General features: G+C 40.9%; 1 protein-coding gene and 1 long non-coding RNA gene across 2 annotated transcripts in view; one reads left to right on the top strand and one right to left on the bottom strand.

Moving 5' to 3' along the window:
* Positions 1-306: 306 nt before the first annotated feature.
* SERINC5 (serine incorporator 5) overlaps positions 307-18,131 on the top strand; it is a 39,434-nt gene continuing 21,609 nt past the window's right edge. Inside the window, exons 1-2 of the mRNA XM_026717511.2 lie at positions 307-992; positions 16,653-16,820. Coding sequence (XP_026573296.1) covers positions 966-992; positions 16,653-16,820 — 195 coding nt within the window. The 5' untranslated portion in view covers positions 307-965. The remainder of the gene's footprint in view (positions 993-16,652; positions 16,821-18,131) is intronic.
* Positions 16,731-17,720, bottom strand: LOC148127396 (uncharacterized). Its single transcript, XR_015742333.1, has 2 exons — positions 17,612-17,720; positions 16,731-16,794 (listed from the first exon to the last, which is right to left on the bottom strand). It is a non-coding gene; the product is annotated as an uncharacterized LOC148127396 (long non-coding RNA).

Genomic DNA, 18,131 nt, shown 5'->3' with positions numbered 1-18,131 from the left:
TCCAGAGAGGAAGGGATGGAGGGAAGGAGGGGGAAAAGAAGGAAAATTGATATAAGCAAGACTGCATTGTAGCCGAGTCTCAATGCATTTCGCGGAGCTACCTCTTGGTCAACGGGTTGAAAAAAAATGACATGTTTATTACATCGTAAATACAAGTCTGAGTAGCATACACAATACATGAAAAAATAAACAATTATAAAACGAATGTACAAAGCAACTGCAAAGGTACAGCCTCTATCAAAAGATACTGTAGCATCTACAATGTTCGAACGATTGAGAATCTTTCTTTGCCAAAATAATAATTTTAAAAATGGAGCGCGAGAAGCAAGCTCCAGCCTCATCCAGCAGAAAGGCGCTTTCAGACGCAAAACAAAATGCAAGGGGTGAAGCGAGTCGCCTTACTAGTGGAACCCACGAGGCATTTTCTCCCTGAACACGACAGCTGCTACCCTCACCACCCCGAGAGTAGCCCCTCCGCGCAGCGTTAACCGCGGCAGACGCTTCCCTTCCTCCTGGTAAACAAGCGCGGCCGTCCGTCTCCAACTCCTCCCTCTCCCCACTTCTCCCTCGGTAAGCCCAAGCCGCCTGGCTTCGCGCCTGCGCTTCACCCCCGAGCCCCACCAGAGTCCCTGGGCGTGTGAACGCGGACAGGTGGCCTGCTGCTGGGTTTACCCGATCCTCTCCCCTCTTCCTCTCTTCTAACGCGGCCCCCGCACCGGAAAGCCATCTAGCTCCTTAGAGGCAAACTGACGACAGCGGAAGCCTAATCCCACTGTTTGGGCCGGGCTGGAGCTAGCTGCCTCTCCGCCCTGAGGGTTGTACCCGAGAGGTGGGTCAGTCTTGCAGCAGGCTGCGCTCGGCATTCTCTGAGCCGGAGGGGACGCCGCAGCTACCAGTCGGGAGAGGCCGCCGGGCTCCTGAAGAGTGCGGGCAGGTGCGAAGAGAGCGTTCCACGAGCGGCGACCATGTCTGCCCGCTGCTGCGCCGGCCAGGTAAGGCGCGCGCGAACGCAGCCCCCCGGGTTTCTGTCCCGGGTGAAGTAGCCTTGCTAAACAGCTCCACCCTGGCTTCGTGGCAGGCAGTCTCCTCAGGGGCTGCGCCAGCGCTTCTTTTCGCCGGACAATGCCGTTCAGCCCGTGCCTTCGCGGTGGGCAGGAGATGCGCTGGCGGGTGCGCTTCTCCGGCGGAAGGCTGGCTCCTAACCAGATTTTCCAGCCATTTAGGAGATCCTGGCCTGGGGTTGAACTAGGATCTAATTGCGCGTTTCAGCTGATTTCCCAGCTGCAACTTGCTTTCCCTGATGGTTGAATGGGCGTCGGGGATCGCTCGCCGTTTTCACAGCCTTGCTTTTAGTTGTTAAACCGGAAAACAGGCCAAGCTGTGCAGACTCGGATTCAGATATTGCTTTGCTTTTCTCTGGGTCAATTTGCTTTATCGTTTGCAAAATATATGTCCTGCTTTATTATCGGTGGGGCTATCAAAGGAATTTAGCAAAACAATCAAGAAGACTCGCTAAAGACAACCTGCTAGTATCTGTGTTTTGATAAAACAACAGTTATTGTGCTATTTAAAGTCACATACACAGTTGTCATCATGCATCCCAATTTAAGTTGCTTGGAGTTTGTCTACATTCAGTAGTATGCATTTTTGTAACCTTTATCTGCATCGTATTTGCTTATCTTAAGAAAATTAAATTTTCTGTGGTGAGGTGGAGTTTACAATGTTCTGCTGAACTATGATTTACTAAATAAAGCATAGTTGCTTTAAATAAAGCATGACTAACATTATTAGTGCAACATGTGAATTAGGTTACTATAATAGCTTGATGAAGGAAATAATGTATAAATGTGCTGCCTCCAAACTTTCTTTTGTACTGTTAAAACTTGGTACCCTTTTCCAAACAAGAATTGAACAACAAAACCAACAATTTTCAGTCAGGAACAGCATATCTCTAGAAAAAAAGGATGCACCTACTTTGGTATTTTTGTATTTCCTATGCTGTAATTAACATGGAGTTGTCCTGGAGATGGAGGAAGTTGATCCCTTCCCTCTACAGTTTTACATTCTGCCTGCAGAATAAGAAAGAAGAATCGGGATTCTAAATTCTAGATCCAATTCTTCCTATTTTCATAAGTCATAACATAAAGGAGTGTTTATGTTCTCTAACTGTGCATGTGAAATATGTTAATATATGAAAGAATGGTTGAAATTTGATAGCATCTGAACTCTCAACTGGTGACCACATATGGTAACATCTTGTATAGAATTCAGTGTCCAGTTGACAAGCTTGCCATGTACATTTGTTATGGTATTTCATATCCAGTGAGGGTCTACTGAAGTCTTGACCCAATTAACAGTTTTTGTGGGGTAGTACAGTCATTTTATTAAAGATTATAATTACAACAGTAAAAACTAATAACTTTAAAAATAGAATTAAAGGTGAATAAAAGGAAAAATAACAAAAAGGTAAGAATGTAGTGAAGAAAAGGTGACATATAAAGAAGTTGTTTCTCACTTTCATCATAACTATAAACAATTTTACTAATATATCACCTCCTCTTAAAATACCACAAATGATGTCTTCTTCCTTTATCCCATCTTTTATCTATATGTCAGTCCATAAAGTATTGCCATTTCAGTCCTGGTGTCAGCAAAAGTCCATAAGAGTAATCAGAAATAATATTGCTGTTGGTTTTTTTTTCAGAAAAATAAATATTTTTTAAAAACTTCTTGTAGTTTAAACTTCATTTCACTGAAGATTGAAGGAACTCTCCTAGTTCTGTCAAACTTGTCCTAATGGCTGAAAAGCAGCAAACAAGCAATTAATAGTAAAAGTGATAGCGATCTTATAAAATAATTAGAAAAGAAAGCATGCAAATTTACCACCCTTTCAAAGGTACAGATGGATATTCCCACGTCTCCCAAAGTTCTAAGAAACCTGAGTCCACTGTTTTGCAATCTCATGAGGAGATTTGGTGCACTTGTGGGTGATTTCAAGTCTGTCCTTGTCTGAACAGGAATTACGAAAAGCCGGTCCACTTGCTGGCTCTTCATTCTGCTGTGGTTGTCAGTTCTGTATTTCAGATCCATCTTTGGTCTGTCATTTCTTCCCCTGGAAGTCCCCCAATCAACAAATTTTCTTACATTCTACAGAAATACTTTTTGGATATCTTTAAAACCATTTACATTAGAATGAAAAGCTAACAAAAAGCAGGAACTGTCTAAGATTAGAGTAACTACATGTTTTGTAAGATAAAACTTTTGATCAAACTTCTTTCATGACAGCCATTTTTTGTTAGTGCTCAGGAAAGATAGGCAAGCATCCCTCTTGGTGACTTCATGGAGTTTTTATGGCACATAAAAACACACATAGTTTTTATGGCAGTAGTATCAAATGGTTGCAATCTAGTCTATAGAACAGGGGTGTCAAACTTGTGCTGTCACGGCATCATCGCATGACGTATTGCGACTTTCCCCCTTCACTAAACCAGGCATGGGCGTGGCCAGCGTGTGATGCATTTGGCCTGCGGGCCGTGAGTTTGACACCCCTGCTATAGAGCACGGGTTGCAAACTCGCAACATCACATTGCCATCACATGACGTATTGTGACTTTTTTCCCAGAACTAGGATGAGAGTGGTTTGCATGTGACATATTCAGTCCGTGGGTTGCCAGTTTGACACCCTTGCTATAGAGCCATGATTTCCTTGTGGTCTCCCACTCAAGCACCATCCAGGTTCAACTCTTTCTTTTCATTTTGAATCAGTTATTTCATTCTAGTTGAATTGTGGGCCGTATTTAGTGAAGCTGACAACTGTTTTGTGACTATCATACTGCCACTTGCTGACAAAAATAACAAATAGGTTATTTTTCTACCATACGATGATAGAGAACAAAGCTAGCTCATCTTTTTGGCTACACACATTGAGCTAAGCTGGAGTTGTTTACTGAACATTCAGAATAAGCCAGTATTGGATTCAACCATTGTGCTAGACCAGACAAGCCATAATGTGGTTTTAGGTGTTATTTTCAATGACAAGAGATCACCTATTTGCCCTCCAGTTGGAGTGAACTGAATTCCTAGATTAAGAAAGAAATATTTTTTTATCCTTCGAAAGAGAAATAACTGCCCTATTATTTGAACAGCAATGATTTGTTTTTGCTTACATTTCACAGGAAACAGGAATTTACATGTGGCTTTTCTGTAGAACGTCTCAAGAGACTAGAAGTTGACCTCTGTCTTAAATAAAGCAGCTGCAGTGGAAAACGTATTTTTTTTCAGGATTCATTCCATATAAATGTAATGTAGATACAAGATTGGCTGTGTGGTTATACTTTTATATATATTGCATCTTGATTTAGATATTTTTTAAAAAGTATAAGCTAGTTAGTTTTGAGGTCCTATTTTAATTGGTATAAAATTTAAATTATCACTTTCTGATAAAATTAAGGACTTGCATTTTTAGTAGGAACTTACAGAGGAAAATTTCTGTGTTAGTCAGGAAATTTTATTATACATTTATATTACATGAAGAGAAAGAGTTCAGTTTCTTTTTTTAGTTCTGAACATATGTACATGCCATATAATTTTTAAGAAGTATTCTTAGCAACATCAAATAAAATTTATTCTCTCCAATTTTTTGTGGTTTTCTATGATGTTCTATAATTCTTAGCATTGTTTATACTCTTAAATTAATTACTGTATCGTTTTCTCCAATCTTGACCAAAACAAAAAATCTCCCCCAAGTTAAGCATTCCAAATGTACTGGCTCTCAAGTTTTAGAATTCCAGGACATCATGAGAATTGGCTAAGTTGGAGAAATACTAGGTTGAAGAAGAATGGTTTAAAGGCAGAATGCCAATCTGTAACATTAAGAAGTAAGCCAACTAAAAGTTTGGACAGATGTTAGTACTCAAAATATGTAGTCATCCTATCTTAGTAAATTGTACTTAAATGTTTTAGGGCTTGCTGCTGTTTGACAAGAAAATTGGTTTTGGATAGTATAGACTGGCTGTTGTTTAAAAGTTTGTATACAGTATATTGTTTTTCTTTCATTTGTTTAAATGGATTGTACAAATGAATAAATTGCCTAGCATGGGGGCAACACCTAGCCAATTTTGGGTGGGTGACTTATGACTGGTCCTTGTAATTATAACCATAATAGCATCCTTATATTAGAATCATAGAATCATAAGCTTAGAGGTCTTTTAGTCCAGTCCCCTATCCAAGGCAGGAGACCTTATTGCATTCCAGACAAATGGTTGTCTAACCTTTTTTTTTTAAGATGTCCAGCAATGGACACCCAGAACTCTAGGAGGCAAGCTGTTCCATTGATTTATTATTCTTACTGTCAGGATTTTTTTCTTTTTCTAAATTAGATCACTCTTTAACAAGTTTCCGCATATCACTTCTTGCCCTGCCACCAGGTGCTTTGGAGAATAAGTTGACCCATCCTCCCAGTGACAATCCCACAAATATTGGAAGATAGCTATGAAGTATTATCCCTTCTTGTGATCTTGAGGTTATCCCTCTGTAAATGCAGGACTGCACTGGCTTTTTAGGCAGCTGTAGCACACTGCAGACTCATATTTAAATGTTTTTCCACTAGAACATCTAGATCCTAGACATCTACTTTTGAACCAGGTACTGCCTATTCTATACCTAGATAGAATGGGAACTCATCAAATTGGCAGATGACATCAAATTTGGGGGAATTGCCAACACCTTGGAAGATATTCAAAATTCAGAAGGATCTTGACAGACATTGGGGCCTATTCAACAAGATACAATTCAGTGATGAGAAAAGCAGAGTCCTGTACTTAGGCAGAAATATACCTATTGCCTGATCACCCATGGCGAACAAGAATCTCCTCCAAGTAGCCCTTTAGTCAAAAGTTTGTTGCAGCCTCAACTACTTAGCCAAGGGTGATGAAGGAGCAGGTGATGAAGGCTAGAAATTGTGATTTTACAGACTCTAGAGCTCCCCAGGCCTGTCTAGGACTCCAGGAAGTCACTATGAGAAACTAATAGATTGGTGTCTACTTGTCCTAGTTCTATGACACTTAGAAGTACTCAACAGTATTCCCCCCCAAAATTATGCCTGTCAACATCTTTAATCTAAGAATAATAAGGCATCTGTATGGGGGGGAGACACAGTTTATAATACTGAGTAAAATATATACCAGTTCTAAATACCTAACTCAATTTCCCTATTTTTATTGTACTTATTGCACTTTTTAGGACTACAGTAAACAGACAGGTTTCAAGCTAAAGACTAAGGGAGAATTTTGGTGGGCCGTAGAGAAATCTCACCCCCAGAGCACCCCCCCCCCCCAAAGCAATTAATCCAGGCTGCACAGAAACACAAGGCTGCGCCTCCCACATGGCCCACAGGAACCCTTCAATTCAGAGTTGACTCTTGGCAACAGCCCACCCTAATCCCTGCAGTTTCCTTGGTTTTTGGAAGTGGTTTACCATTGCCTCTTTTCTAGGGCTGAGAGAACAAATGTATTCAAGATCACCCAGCTGGCTTTGTACCTATGGTGGGAATAGAATGTGATCATGGTCCCCCAATTTCTAGCCTGGTGCCTTAATCATTATAGCATGCTGATTTTCTTTTCATACATCAGTATTAGGATTTACTCTACTTTTGTTGTATAGCGTCTCAAAATTGTGATTCTGTTTATTAGGAATTGCAATCAGGAAATTCATAGAAAAAGAATTTAGGTCAACATGCAGCCTGAAACTGAGTTTCCTACCTTTGCCATAAAAGCAGTTAACATAGACACTCCCAGGAATGTTAATATAGACATTCCCAGAAGGCAATTACATTTTAATGGATGACAAAAAGAGTTCTTGAACTTTCAGGATCACAACTCATTTATTTGATTGATAAAGTACTGACTGTTGTTCACCTTTCCCTGTGGGAGTTGAAAGTGTTATATATAGCACTCTCCTCCAGCCCCCCCCCCCCAACAATCCTGCAAATATTTTTAGCTAATTTCATTTACACCCCCAAAATAAGGCTTTGTTGCACATGTTCTCTGGAAGTAGGCAAAACTGTTGGTTTCCTTTATAAAATGAGAAAATGTAATCGATTTTAGCAGGATATCTATATCTTACTGATAGTGGCTGTGACAGGAAATCCAGTGAAAGCAATTTATTAGTCTGGTTCAAAAATGTGACTGTTGGAGATTGTGTAGGGTATAACTTAATGCCTAACTTGAATAGGGGCCAAAATTTGGCATTGAGAATAATAATTACACATCCTATCAATTGCTCCTGATATCAATGGCCAAAATATATTGAAGTTTTATTTTTAACACAAGATTGTTCAGAAATAATAGAGAACCACTATGTTATGCTCCACAGTGATTGGACAATATTAGATATGACTCATCCCAGCAAGTCATGTTTCACTCCAGTATATTAACCCTGTGGAAAAAAACGCATCAATGTCTCATTTACAATGTGAAGTTCTGACAAAATTACCTTAAATGTGAAGTAACAAATATAACACATTTCAGTTCAACCAAGGTAGCGTACCAACATTCAACTATTCAATTTGGCTATATTGCACCAAATTTTAACATGATGTATTATTTTTTTGTTTAGCATATTACATGAATACCGATTACCAGATTTTATAAAGCATGGTTTGTTGATTATTCTGTTGTCACATCCATTCAGTTGTCATCTATAAAATAAGTATTCACCACATACGGTAATTTGTTTAGTAGCTGAAGCATGTTTTATTGATTTGCTTAATTTTTAGGCTGTTGGGCATGTCATAGATTAGCACTGTGTGGGGTCTCATTTACTGAATTTTCATAGTAGTATACCAATCTTACATTGAATAAAGACACACTGAATTAGTGGGATTTAATGTTGAGTTGTCATACATGCTTATGTTTAAAAAAGAAACCCAGCAAGGAAAACATTTTAAGTGTTTCTGAATTCATAATTTGATCATTTTTAAATAGTTACGCTTCATATGTAAACCTAAACTAGCTTTTGATTTTGTTTTATTTTAATCTGAAACCTGATAATTTTAGACTATTATATGCACATTCCTCTCCATGGAATTCAGTTTTTTTTTTAATTTCTGATGTTAACAAAAAATGTGATTTTTAATTCTGTTTTTATAAAGGAATACAACCATAATGCCTCCTTAAGGAATGCCAGATATCTTCAGATGGCTATTTTATTACTCTATTAATTTTTGCCTATCTACTATAGTATTTCCATTTTTCATGTCTCAATAATTTGTGTAATTTTCATATGTTTAAAGTCACAGTCCGAAAGGGTGGGTTCTACTAAAACAACAGGATAAGCAGATGCTTCTAGAAGAGCGCATACCTTGCCTTGGCCTTAGTGTTTCTTTGGAAAACAACTGGACAAGTTAGTATTCATTAGAAAATAAATGTATGCAGTTAGAAATGGAGCCCAGAAAGGAGTGTCTTCTCCTGCATAAGGGTCTGGCTTAAATTTACCTTAATTAAAATGTGGATAAATGTCCTGGCTCAACTGGTGAATAAATTGAATATTTGAAAGCAGTAAACCAAGTTTCCAGTATGAGAGAAGAGAGCAGTCTGTTCTCCCCCTTGCTCTGATATTCTAAAGGTGAGAAATCTATTTTACAGCCTTTTCTTTTTGAAATCCTCTGGCAAACCTTGAGTAGAGTGTCCTTCCTTTCTTCACGAGCAGATAAAATATAATACAGGTATTCCTCAACCTATGACCACAGTTGAGCCTAAAATTTGTTACTAAGTGACAAATTAATTGAGTTTTGCCCCATTTTATGACTTTTCTTTCCACAATTGTTAAGTGAATCATTGCATTTGTTAAACTAGTAACATGGTTGTTAAAAGTGAATCTGGCTTCCCAATTGGCTTTGCTTGGGAGAAGGTTACAAAAGGTGATCACATGATCCTGAAACACTGCAACCGTCATAAATATGAGGCAGTTGTCAAGCATCTGAATGTAAATCATATAACCATGGGGGATGCTGCAACGATCATAAGTGTGAAAAATGGTCATAAGTCACTTTTTTTCAGTGCCATTGTAACTTTGAACAGTCACTAAATGAACTGTTATAAATTGAGAATTACTTGTACTGAATAGACAAGATTCCATACGCTTTCATTGAACACTAAATTAGCAGAGATCCATTTGGGATAGAAAAAGGCTACAAGGTATTGTATTGTTTTGCTAATAATGGTATGAAAAAATTGTTTTTATTCTTCATGGAAAACATGAGATGGAGAGACAGAAAACAAATCTTATCTAGTACAAAGAAAAAAGATTTAAATTGATGCACAATTATTTACCTTCTTTTGCTTGGGAAAAAATATTTTAAGTTTTTCCTATTTCTTCTAGTCAACATTGATGTATATTAGCGTGTACGCATATGTGTGAGATCCTTACATGTGAGCCTTTGTACCCGTGAGAGGCAAGTTTGCATGTAGATTAAGTCATGCTTACTTTAGCAGGTGTGGCTCCCACAGGTGAGTTTTCTGAAAATAATGTTTTGTAAAGGAAATGTCTATTTAATATTTAGATATTGCAGCAACCTGAAAGATTCAATTTTATTAAGAAAAAAAGAGGTTGAATCGCTACAGATTACTAGTAGCAAACTTGGTTTGGCAAATCAAGATTCAGATCCTTCAGCAGACAGGAATTTGTTTAGTTTCAGCAAAACTTGCAATAGCCTGCTCTTGAAAAACTGGTTGAGAAACCCTGGAGCAGAATCCCAGTTTCTGTAGGCAGTCAAGGAAAAAAAAAAAGATTGTAGGGTGTGACTTTCCTCTTAATCTGTATTTTAATATCCAGTTTGCCTCTCCTATGCTGTTGTATGTAGATTGTGTTTCTCCCACTCAGTATGATCATTGTGGTTCATCTTGCCTAGGATTTTATCACTACTCTTACTGGGTGCCAAGTGAGATATGAAATCATTTGCATGAACAACTTAAGAGTAATATTTTTCATGTTTACCTATTAAAAACAATACTGTATACTGCAGTGAATATAAAACATTCAAGAAGGTAATTAGTAAATTAGTGCTTGGTTTTAGCACAAAGGACACAAACTTCCTGATTTTTGTTTGATCAATCAAAACCTTGGTGGAATTTTCTGAGTCATAAATACAAAACAGCATTTACACAAACAAGGCCTTAGCCTATAGCATTATCAGATGGGGGATGGATTTAATGGGCTTAAACTAGTTAACTGTTTTGCCTTTCTATGATGTGGTGGGAGGTAGCAGAAGTTTATAAAGGGCAGAGATTTTCAGGCAAGGAGCACTGAATTGTTGCGCCTTAACAAATTATGATTTTTCTGTAAGTTATTAAAACAATTATTCTTCACTTCCTATTTGTTCCCAGGCAGGTGAAAAATACTATCCCAGCTCAGGAATGTATTTTGTTTTTCTTTCTTGACTACTGCCAATTTTCCCTATGAATAACAGACTGGGTAGTTCTCCTTAGAGCTGATCGGATCATCCAGAGAGTGGGTGGTGCTTCAGTCTCTGCAGTTGTAGGCTGAGCTTAATTTTGAGGAACGCTCCTCCCACCATCACGTGGCTCCAGCATAGCGTTCCCCAGTTTTGCTCAGACTCGTGTGAGACTAGGCAGTGACTTGTGTTTCTCCTTGGCCGTTCCAAGCATTCCCTTGCTGGTTCACCCTTCCCCAGGGGCGGAGGACCACAACGCCCTCCAGTGTCCGTGGCCCACAGGCCTCCTTTATGTTTTCCCTCCTCTGGCGCTGGTGCCCCTAGTCCTTCAGAAGGTACTTCACGAGAAGGCGGAACTGCTTCTCGTGGCACCTTATTGGCCCCGTCGCCCCTGGTTCGTGGACCTCCGCATCCTATCGGTAGCCCCTCCCTGGAGGATTCCAGCAGACAGGTTCTCCCTGTCTCAAGGTCCCCTCCTCCACCCGAACCCCCAATGGCTTCAACTAGCCGTCTGGAGGTTGAGCGACAACGTTTGAAGAGAGACAACCTCTCTAACAAGGTCATTGATACCATCTTAGCAGCCAGGCGACCCTCAACTACAAGGATCTACAACGCCACGTGGACCATTTTCCGTAAATGGTGTGTTAAGCTTTTTATTGACCCAACTGCCCCCTCCATTGCCCAAGTACTTGACTTTCTCCAGGAGGGTCTCAGCAAGGGGCTGTCCCCCAATACACTAAGACGTCAGGTAGCAGCCTTATCCACTGTCATCTCCTGTAAGGAGGTTAGTTCCCTCTCTCACCATCCCCGTATTCGAGCCTTTCTGAAACGGGCCAGAAACTTACGTCCTCCTTCCCTTCACCGGTATCCAACCTGGGACCTCAGTAAGGTCCTTACTTCCCTCACAAAGCCACCATTCGAACCCCTAAGAGAGGTTTCACTTCAGTTCCTCTCCTACAAAGTAGTTTTCTTAGTAGCGATCACATCAGCCCGCAGGATATCAGAGATCGCTGCACTGTCCTTTAGGAAAGACCTCTGCGTATTCCATTCCAACAGGGTGGTCCTCCGGCTTGACCCTTCCTTCTTGCCCAAGATTAATTCGGTCTTCCACAGGGCTCAGGAACTTATCCTCCCCAATTTTTGCCCCAGGCCAACCCATGAAAGGGAGAGTCTATGGCACACTCTGGACGTCAGGCGTGCCTTGCGGATTTACATTAAACGCACTAAGACCTTCCATAAGTCCGAGGCCCTGTTCATATCCTTCCAACCAAAGTCACAAGGGCTCAAAGTTCCCCCAACCACCATAGGCTGTTGGATAAGGGCGGCCATTGCCAAAGCATACCAAGCTCAGGCCCTCCAGGTGCCCAGGGGTATCACAACTCACTCCACTAGGAGTGCGGCAACTTCAGCTGCCTGGGCTACCCAGGCTCCAATAATCGACATTTGCCGGGCAGCTACATGGGCCTCCCCTTCACCCTTCATTAGACACTACAAGATTGACAGGTATGCCTCAGCTGAGGCCTCTTTCGGTAGAAGGGTTCTTCAGAGGGTTCTCGGGGAACCCGAGGGGACTACAGACCAGACGGCGACCCTCCCGTAGGACAGGCCCAGCTTTGGTATGTCCCACTCTCTGGATCATCCGATCAGCTCTAAGGAGAATGGGCATTGGTTCTTACCTGACACGCCATTTCTCTTTGAGCTGAGAGGATCATCCAGCCCCTCCCTTATCTTTCACCATCTGGTGGGGACTTGTTACGGCCAATGAACTGTTAGCTGGTTAGGATGAGAGCACGGCTTTTGTTTTCTCTCGTCTACGCAAAACTGGGGAACGCTACGCTGGAGCCACGTGATGGTGGGAGGAGCGTTCCTCAAAATCAAGCTCAGCCTACAACTGCAGAGACTGAAGCACCACCCACTCTCTCGATGATCCTCTCAGCCCAAAGAGAAATGGCGTGTCAGGTAAGAACCAACGCCTAATTTCTGTCCTCTTGTACAGAAAGGCTGAAAAGCTGCCAAAGCTGGTAAAGGGATGAGCAAAGCATAACTTAGCCCAGGAGGTATGCTGGAAAGATCTTGGGAGACAGGGTGAAAAAGATAGAACATAGAACAACCTATTCTCCAAAGCACCTGAAGGCAAAGCAAGAAACAATTGATGGAAACTAATCAAGGAGAGAAGCAGCCTAGAACTAAGGATAAATTTTCTAATGGTGAGAACAATTAATCAGTGGAATTGCTTTGCCTTCAGAGGTTGCGGGTGCTCCATCACTGAAGGCTTATAACCGTGATGGCGAACCTATGGCACACATGCCACAGGTGGCATGCAGAGCCATTTGTGTGGGCATGCGAACCCCAGCCAAACTTACCTGCACTATGCATGTGCGCGCCTCCCAGATGATTTTCGGGCCGTTTGAGGCTGTTTTCACTCCCCCGGAGACTCAAGGGAAGCCTCTGCAGCCTTGGGAGGCTGAAAAATGGGCCTTCTGGAAATACCAGAAGTGCCTGTTTTCAGCCTCCGGAGGGCCTCTGGAGCCCAGGGGAGGTCATTTTTGCCCTCTCAGAGGCTCGAGGGAAGCCTCTGCAGCCTCGGGAGGCCAAAAAAATGGGACTTCTGGAAATACCAAAAATGCCAAAATGGGCCCGTTTTTGGCCTCCCGAGACTGCAGAGGCTTCCCTCGAGCCTCTGGGATGGCAAAAACAGCCTCGAAACAGACCCAAAATTAGCTAGGAGGCACACACATGCACAGTGCAGGTAAGGGTGTGGGGTGTGGGTGTTGTATGCGCATGCGCAGGGAGGGGCAGGTCACATTGAATTGTGGGTGCCGGCAAGCATATGTGCTATCAGCAGACCACAACAAAAAGGTTCGCCATCACTGGCTTATAAGAAGAAATTGGACAGCCATTTGTCTGGAATGGTATAGGGTTTCCTGCTTGAGCAGGGAGTTTGACTAGAAGACCTCCCAATTCCCTTCCAACTCTGTTATTTGATGTTCTGTTTTGGGTGGTAAATCAGAGCTGGCTCATAGGCTTTAAGTTGCCAACTCCTGCTTTAGTAAATTCTCACTTCCAGCACACTGCTTGTCAACACAGTTTCCCCAAGTAATGTAAATTACACCCTGAGAACTTATTAAGGGTCCCTTTTGAGACTCTTGCCCTTCCCACTATGCAGCTATAGAAGCAGCATTTCTAAGGACCAGAAGGATTATATCCCAGGGTTCTGAAGGACTTGCAGACGTGATCTCGGAACTACTGAACAAAATATTTCAAAGCCCTTGGAACATGGGGGAACTACCAAAGAGCTGGTGTGGTTTCAGTCTACAAAAAGCGGGAAAAGTAGATCTGGGAAACTACAGATCAATCACCCTGAAATCAATATCTAGGTAAATTCTGGAAAATATAATCAAGCACACATTTGTGAATACCTATAAATGAACAAGATAATTACTAGAAGCCAGATCATGCCAGACAAACCTTATTGCCTTCTTTGACAAAGTGACTAAATAACTGCTGTGGACATAGTTTACTTAGACTTCAGTAAAGCATCTGACAAAGTAAATTACAGCCTACTCCTTGGTATAACAGTACAATGTTGGATAGACAATACAACCACCAGACAGATTTGCAACTGGCTGACCAATCGCACTCAGCATGTGTTACATTTAAATAAACTGAAACATGAAGTGGGATACCTCAAGGTTCTGCCTTAAGTCTAGTACTCTTCAGCATCTTCATATGTTATCTAGAGGAGGGTGTAGAAGTAGAACTGATCAAATTTGCCGATGACACCAAGTTGGGAGGAACAGCTAAAATTTTATAAGACAGTCTCAAGATTCAGAAGAATCATGACAGATTGAACACTGGGACTTATCCAACAAAATGCAACTCAGTAATGAGAAAAGTAAGGTCCAATACATAGACAGGAAAAATTAAACACACAGGTACAGAATAAGTGGTACTTAGCTCACAATAGTAACTGTGAGAGGGATCTAGTAGACCAGGGGTGTCAAACTCAAGGCCCGTGGGCCAGATCCGGCCTGCAGGGTGATTAAATCCGGCTCACAAGCCCAGCCTTGGAATATCAAAGGATCGGTCTGTGGTGCCTCTGCCGGCAAAAAATGGCCCCCCAAAACAGACTGAAAACAGGCTGAAAAATGGGCCAAAAACGGGCTGCGTGACCCTCCTTGCCCCATTTTGACCAGTAAAGTGCTGCAGGAGGCGTTCGTCCCGTCTCCCCCCTGCTCCCCACTCACCCTTTGCCAGTCTGCAGAGGAGAACTACAGTGCTGATCCAGCCCTCAAAGAAATCCACTTTGACACCCCTGTAGTAGACCATAACTTACGTATAAGCTGGAAAGGTGTTACAACTGACAAAAAAAGCTAATGTAGTCCTAGGTTGGAGTAACAGAGGAGTAGCATCCAGATCACAAGAAGTGATAATACTACTTTATATTGTGAGGCCACACTTGGAATAATGCATATAGTTCTGCTTTCTATGATATAAAGATGCTGAGACCCTGAAAGCATTTAGAGAAGAATAATGAAGATATCAAGAGGTCTAAATCATATGGAGGCTAAATCATACAATCAATGATTGAGGGAACTAGATGTGCCTAATCTAACAAAGAGAAGGACTGGGATGATATGATAGCAGTCTTCCAATACTTAGGGGCTGCCACAAACAAGGCGTTGGCCTATTCTCCAAAGCACTTGAGGGAAGTACAAGCAGTAACAAATAGAAGAACATTAAACAGAGATCCAACCTAGAACTAAGGAGAAATTTCCTGACAGTGAAAACAATCAGTGGAATGGCTTGCCTCCAAAAGTTGTGGGTGCTCTGTCACTGGAGATTTTCAAGAAGAGATTTGACAGCGATTTGTCCAGAATGGTATAGAGCAGCATTTGCCAACTGGTGGGCCGCGAGAAAATTTTGGTGGGCCACCAAGAAATCTCACCCCCAAAGCAGTTAATCCAGGCTGCGCAGAAACACAAGGCTGCACCTCCCACATGGCCCACAGGAACCCTCCCTACCCACCCACTGCTTACCTGGCAAACTTGCCTGCTAAATTGCTATTTTTCCTTTTACCAACCATCAGCTGTTCTGCTGTGCCAGAAGATTTAGATTAGCTAGGAAGCAGGAAATGGTTGGATTTCTTGCTTTTTAGCTAGTCTTTAGATCTTTGGCTCTGCTTTTAAGCACAGCCGAACCTCCCTTAGGACTGAAGGTTCTATTATTCAGTGCAGATTCATGGCAAGCAACTTTTATGTGACAAACTCAGGTAGCCGATGACAGATCACTGAATGTTTCTGTGAGCAACTCAATCTGCCTGCCTGCTTTGCCTGATTTGGGGTAAAAGTTGCTCTTTTTTAATAAAAAGATTCAATATTTATATAAATATTTATAATATTTACATACAAGCCATGCCCAGCCAATCACATGACCACCAAGCCACACCCACAAATTAGGCCACGCCCACAGAACCGGTTAGTGGTCCCTGGGATTTAAAATTATGAGTTTGGTGGTCCCTGAGATCCAAACGTTGGCGACCCCTGATATAGAGATCTGCTTGAACAGGGAGTTGGACCAAAAGACATTTCAGTTCCCTTCCAACCCTATTAATCCTCTCTTCTTTGTGGCAGCCCTTCAGATATTGGAACACTGTTATCACATCACACCTAGTCCTTTTTTTTACTAGACTAGACATACACAATTCCTGCAACTGTTCTTCATATGTTTTAGCCTCCAGCCCCCTAACCCTCTTCATTGCTCTTTGTTGCTCTTTTCTGCTCTCTTTTCAATATCTCAATAATATGGTCCCAATATGGTTCCAAAAACAAACTTTATACAGCCCAAGATGGACCAAAAACAAAGAATTCAAGTTTGTAATTCTATCTCAGCCTGATGTAGAACCATATTATTTTAATAAAATGTAACCATTTGGATGGTGCTATGAGCCCATATATAAATATCAGTGTTTGCTCTTTTAAGACATTCTATTGCTTTTTCTTTTTAAAAAAAGTTCATTTAGGATTTTCTAAAAAGATATCAAAACATTACAATTTTTAATTCTCAGGATATTTTTATTAAAGATTTTTGAGAACAGGGAAAGGAAAGTTACAAATGCATGGAATGGGAGGTGGAACAGATTTTGCTGTTATTTTGCCATGTTAAATTAAAGTGATGTTTTTTTCCTTTCTTACTCCTGTAGTTGGCCTGTTGCTGTGGTACTGCTGCATGTTCCCTTTGCTGCAATTGTTGCCCAAAGATAAAACAATCAACCAGCACCCGCTTTATGTATGCCTTGTACTTCATCTTGGTGGCTCTCATCTCTTGCATCATGATGTCAGAAACTGTAGCAAAACAAATGAAAGAACATGTAAGTAAAAGCATTTAATTCATGGGGATCCAAGGAGAGAAAAAAGAGGTGCTGGAATAAGTTCTTGAATGAAAAGAAGATATTTTTGAAATTTGAAGGGAACTTACAGAATGAACCACTTTATATTAAACTTGAGTTTTGTAAAATTTTGGAAGGCATAATGATGAATACTGAACTGTTCTCATAATTTATGTTGTACTTTACAACAATTTTACATAGGGGTGTGTGTGTGTGTGAACATATATTCATATGTAATAACTCTTTCAGACATTTTGAAAGACCCCAAACTCTGGTTCAACAGTGCCAAATGTTTCGTCCTGTGTTTCACTTTAAATATTGAGGAGTAGGGAGAGTCATACAATGGATAACTGTTTCCTCAAAGACAAAAAAATTATTGCTCTCTGAAATTTGAGTGCTTGGCATCTTTGAATGAGAGGATGCAAATGAATCCTTTCTTGGAACTCTTTGTCTGTTTTCCATTCCTCTAAGATTGTAGTAATTTAGTTTCTGCTCCGCTGATTATTTTTTGAAGTAGTCTCCTTTGAGTCAAGCTCTATTGCTTTATTTATTTAAAACATTTATATAGCTGCCCATCTTATATCGAATTCCCAATCAGCTCCCAATCAACAATTAAAATAACATCAATACAGGTAATCCTTGTTTTACAAATGGTTCCTTACCAACAGGTTCAACATTATGGCGGACAACCCCAAGCTATTTATGTCCTAGTTCCAAAGTTATAGCCACTGTAATTCTTTCCTCCTTCTTTCAACCTTCCCTCCATTGTTTACCTTTACAACTGACCACAAATGCTGCACACAACCCCCAATCTTCCTCATTCCTCCAGGTTCCTGCAGGAGGATTCTTCCTTAGCTACTGAAACTGAATATTCAAGGTTTTTTTATGGACTTTGTTGCTAAATATGATGCATCTATTCTAGAACCAATGGAAGGGTTTTCCTACAATCAGTATCTACTAAAATCAGTATCTGTAAAAAATTGTTAGCCAAGCTGACCAGATTGTGCAAACAGCCTTGTCCGTATATGTTGCTGGTGAAGCACTGTGCTATTGATTTCCCATGATGAGTAGCATAGTTTACTATTGTTTACTATTGATTTTGAATATTTGGTTTTCTGCTATCTTCCCATGCTGCATATCCAGGATTTTTTTTGGGGGGGGGAGGAAATGACATTTGATAATGATATTTTTAATAGTTAGTATATTTTCTCAATTTAGTGCTGAGAAGTACAGTTTACAGCATTAAAGGCTGTATGTAGCCAGGACTTTGAAAAGATCTCTGTCAAGCCTTCC

Source organism: Pseudonaja textilis, chromosome 2, assembly GCF_049901715.1.
Source record: "Pseudonaja textilis isolate UNSWEBS1 chromosome 2, rPseTex1.2, whole genome shotgun sequence".
In the NCBI taxonomy this organism is placed as follows: domain Eukaryota; kingdom Metazoa; phylum Chordata; class Lepidosauria; order Squamata; family Elapidae; genus Pseudonaja; species Pseudonaja textilis.
Note: the sequence above shows the minus strand (reverse complement) of the source record. Positions and strands in the feature narration are given on the sequence as shown.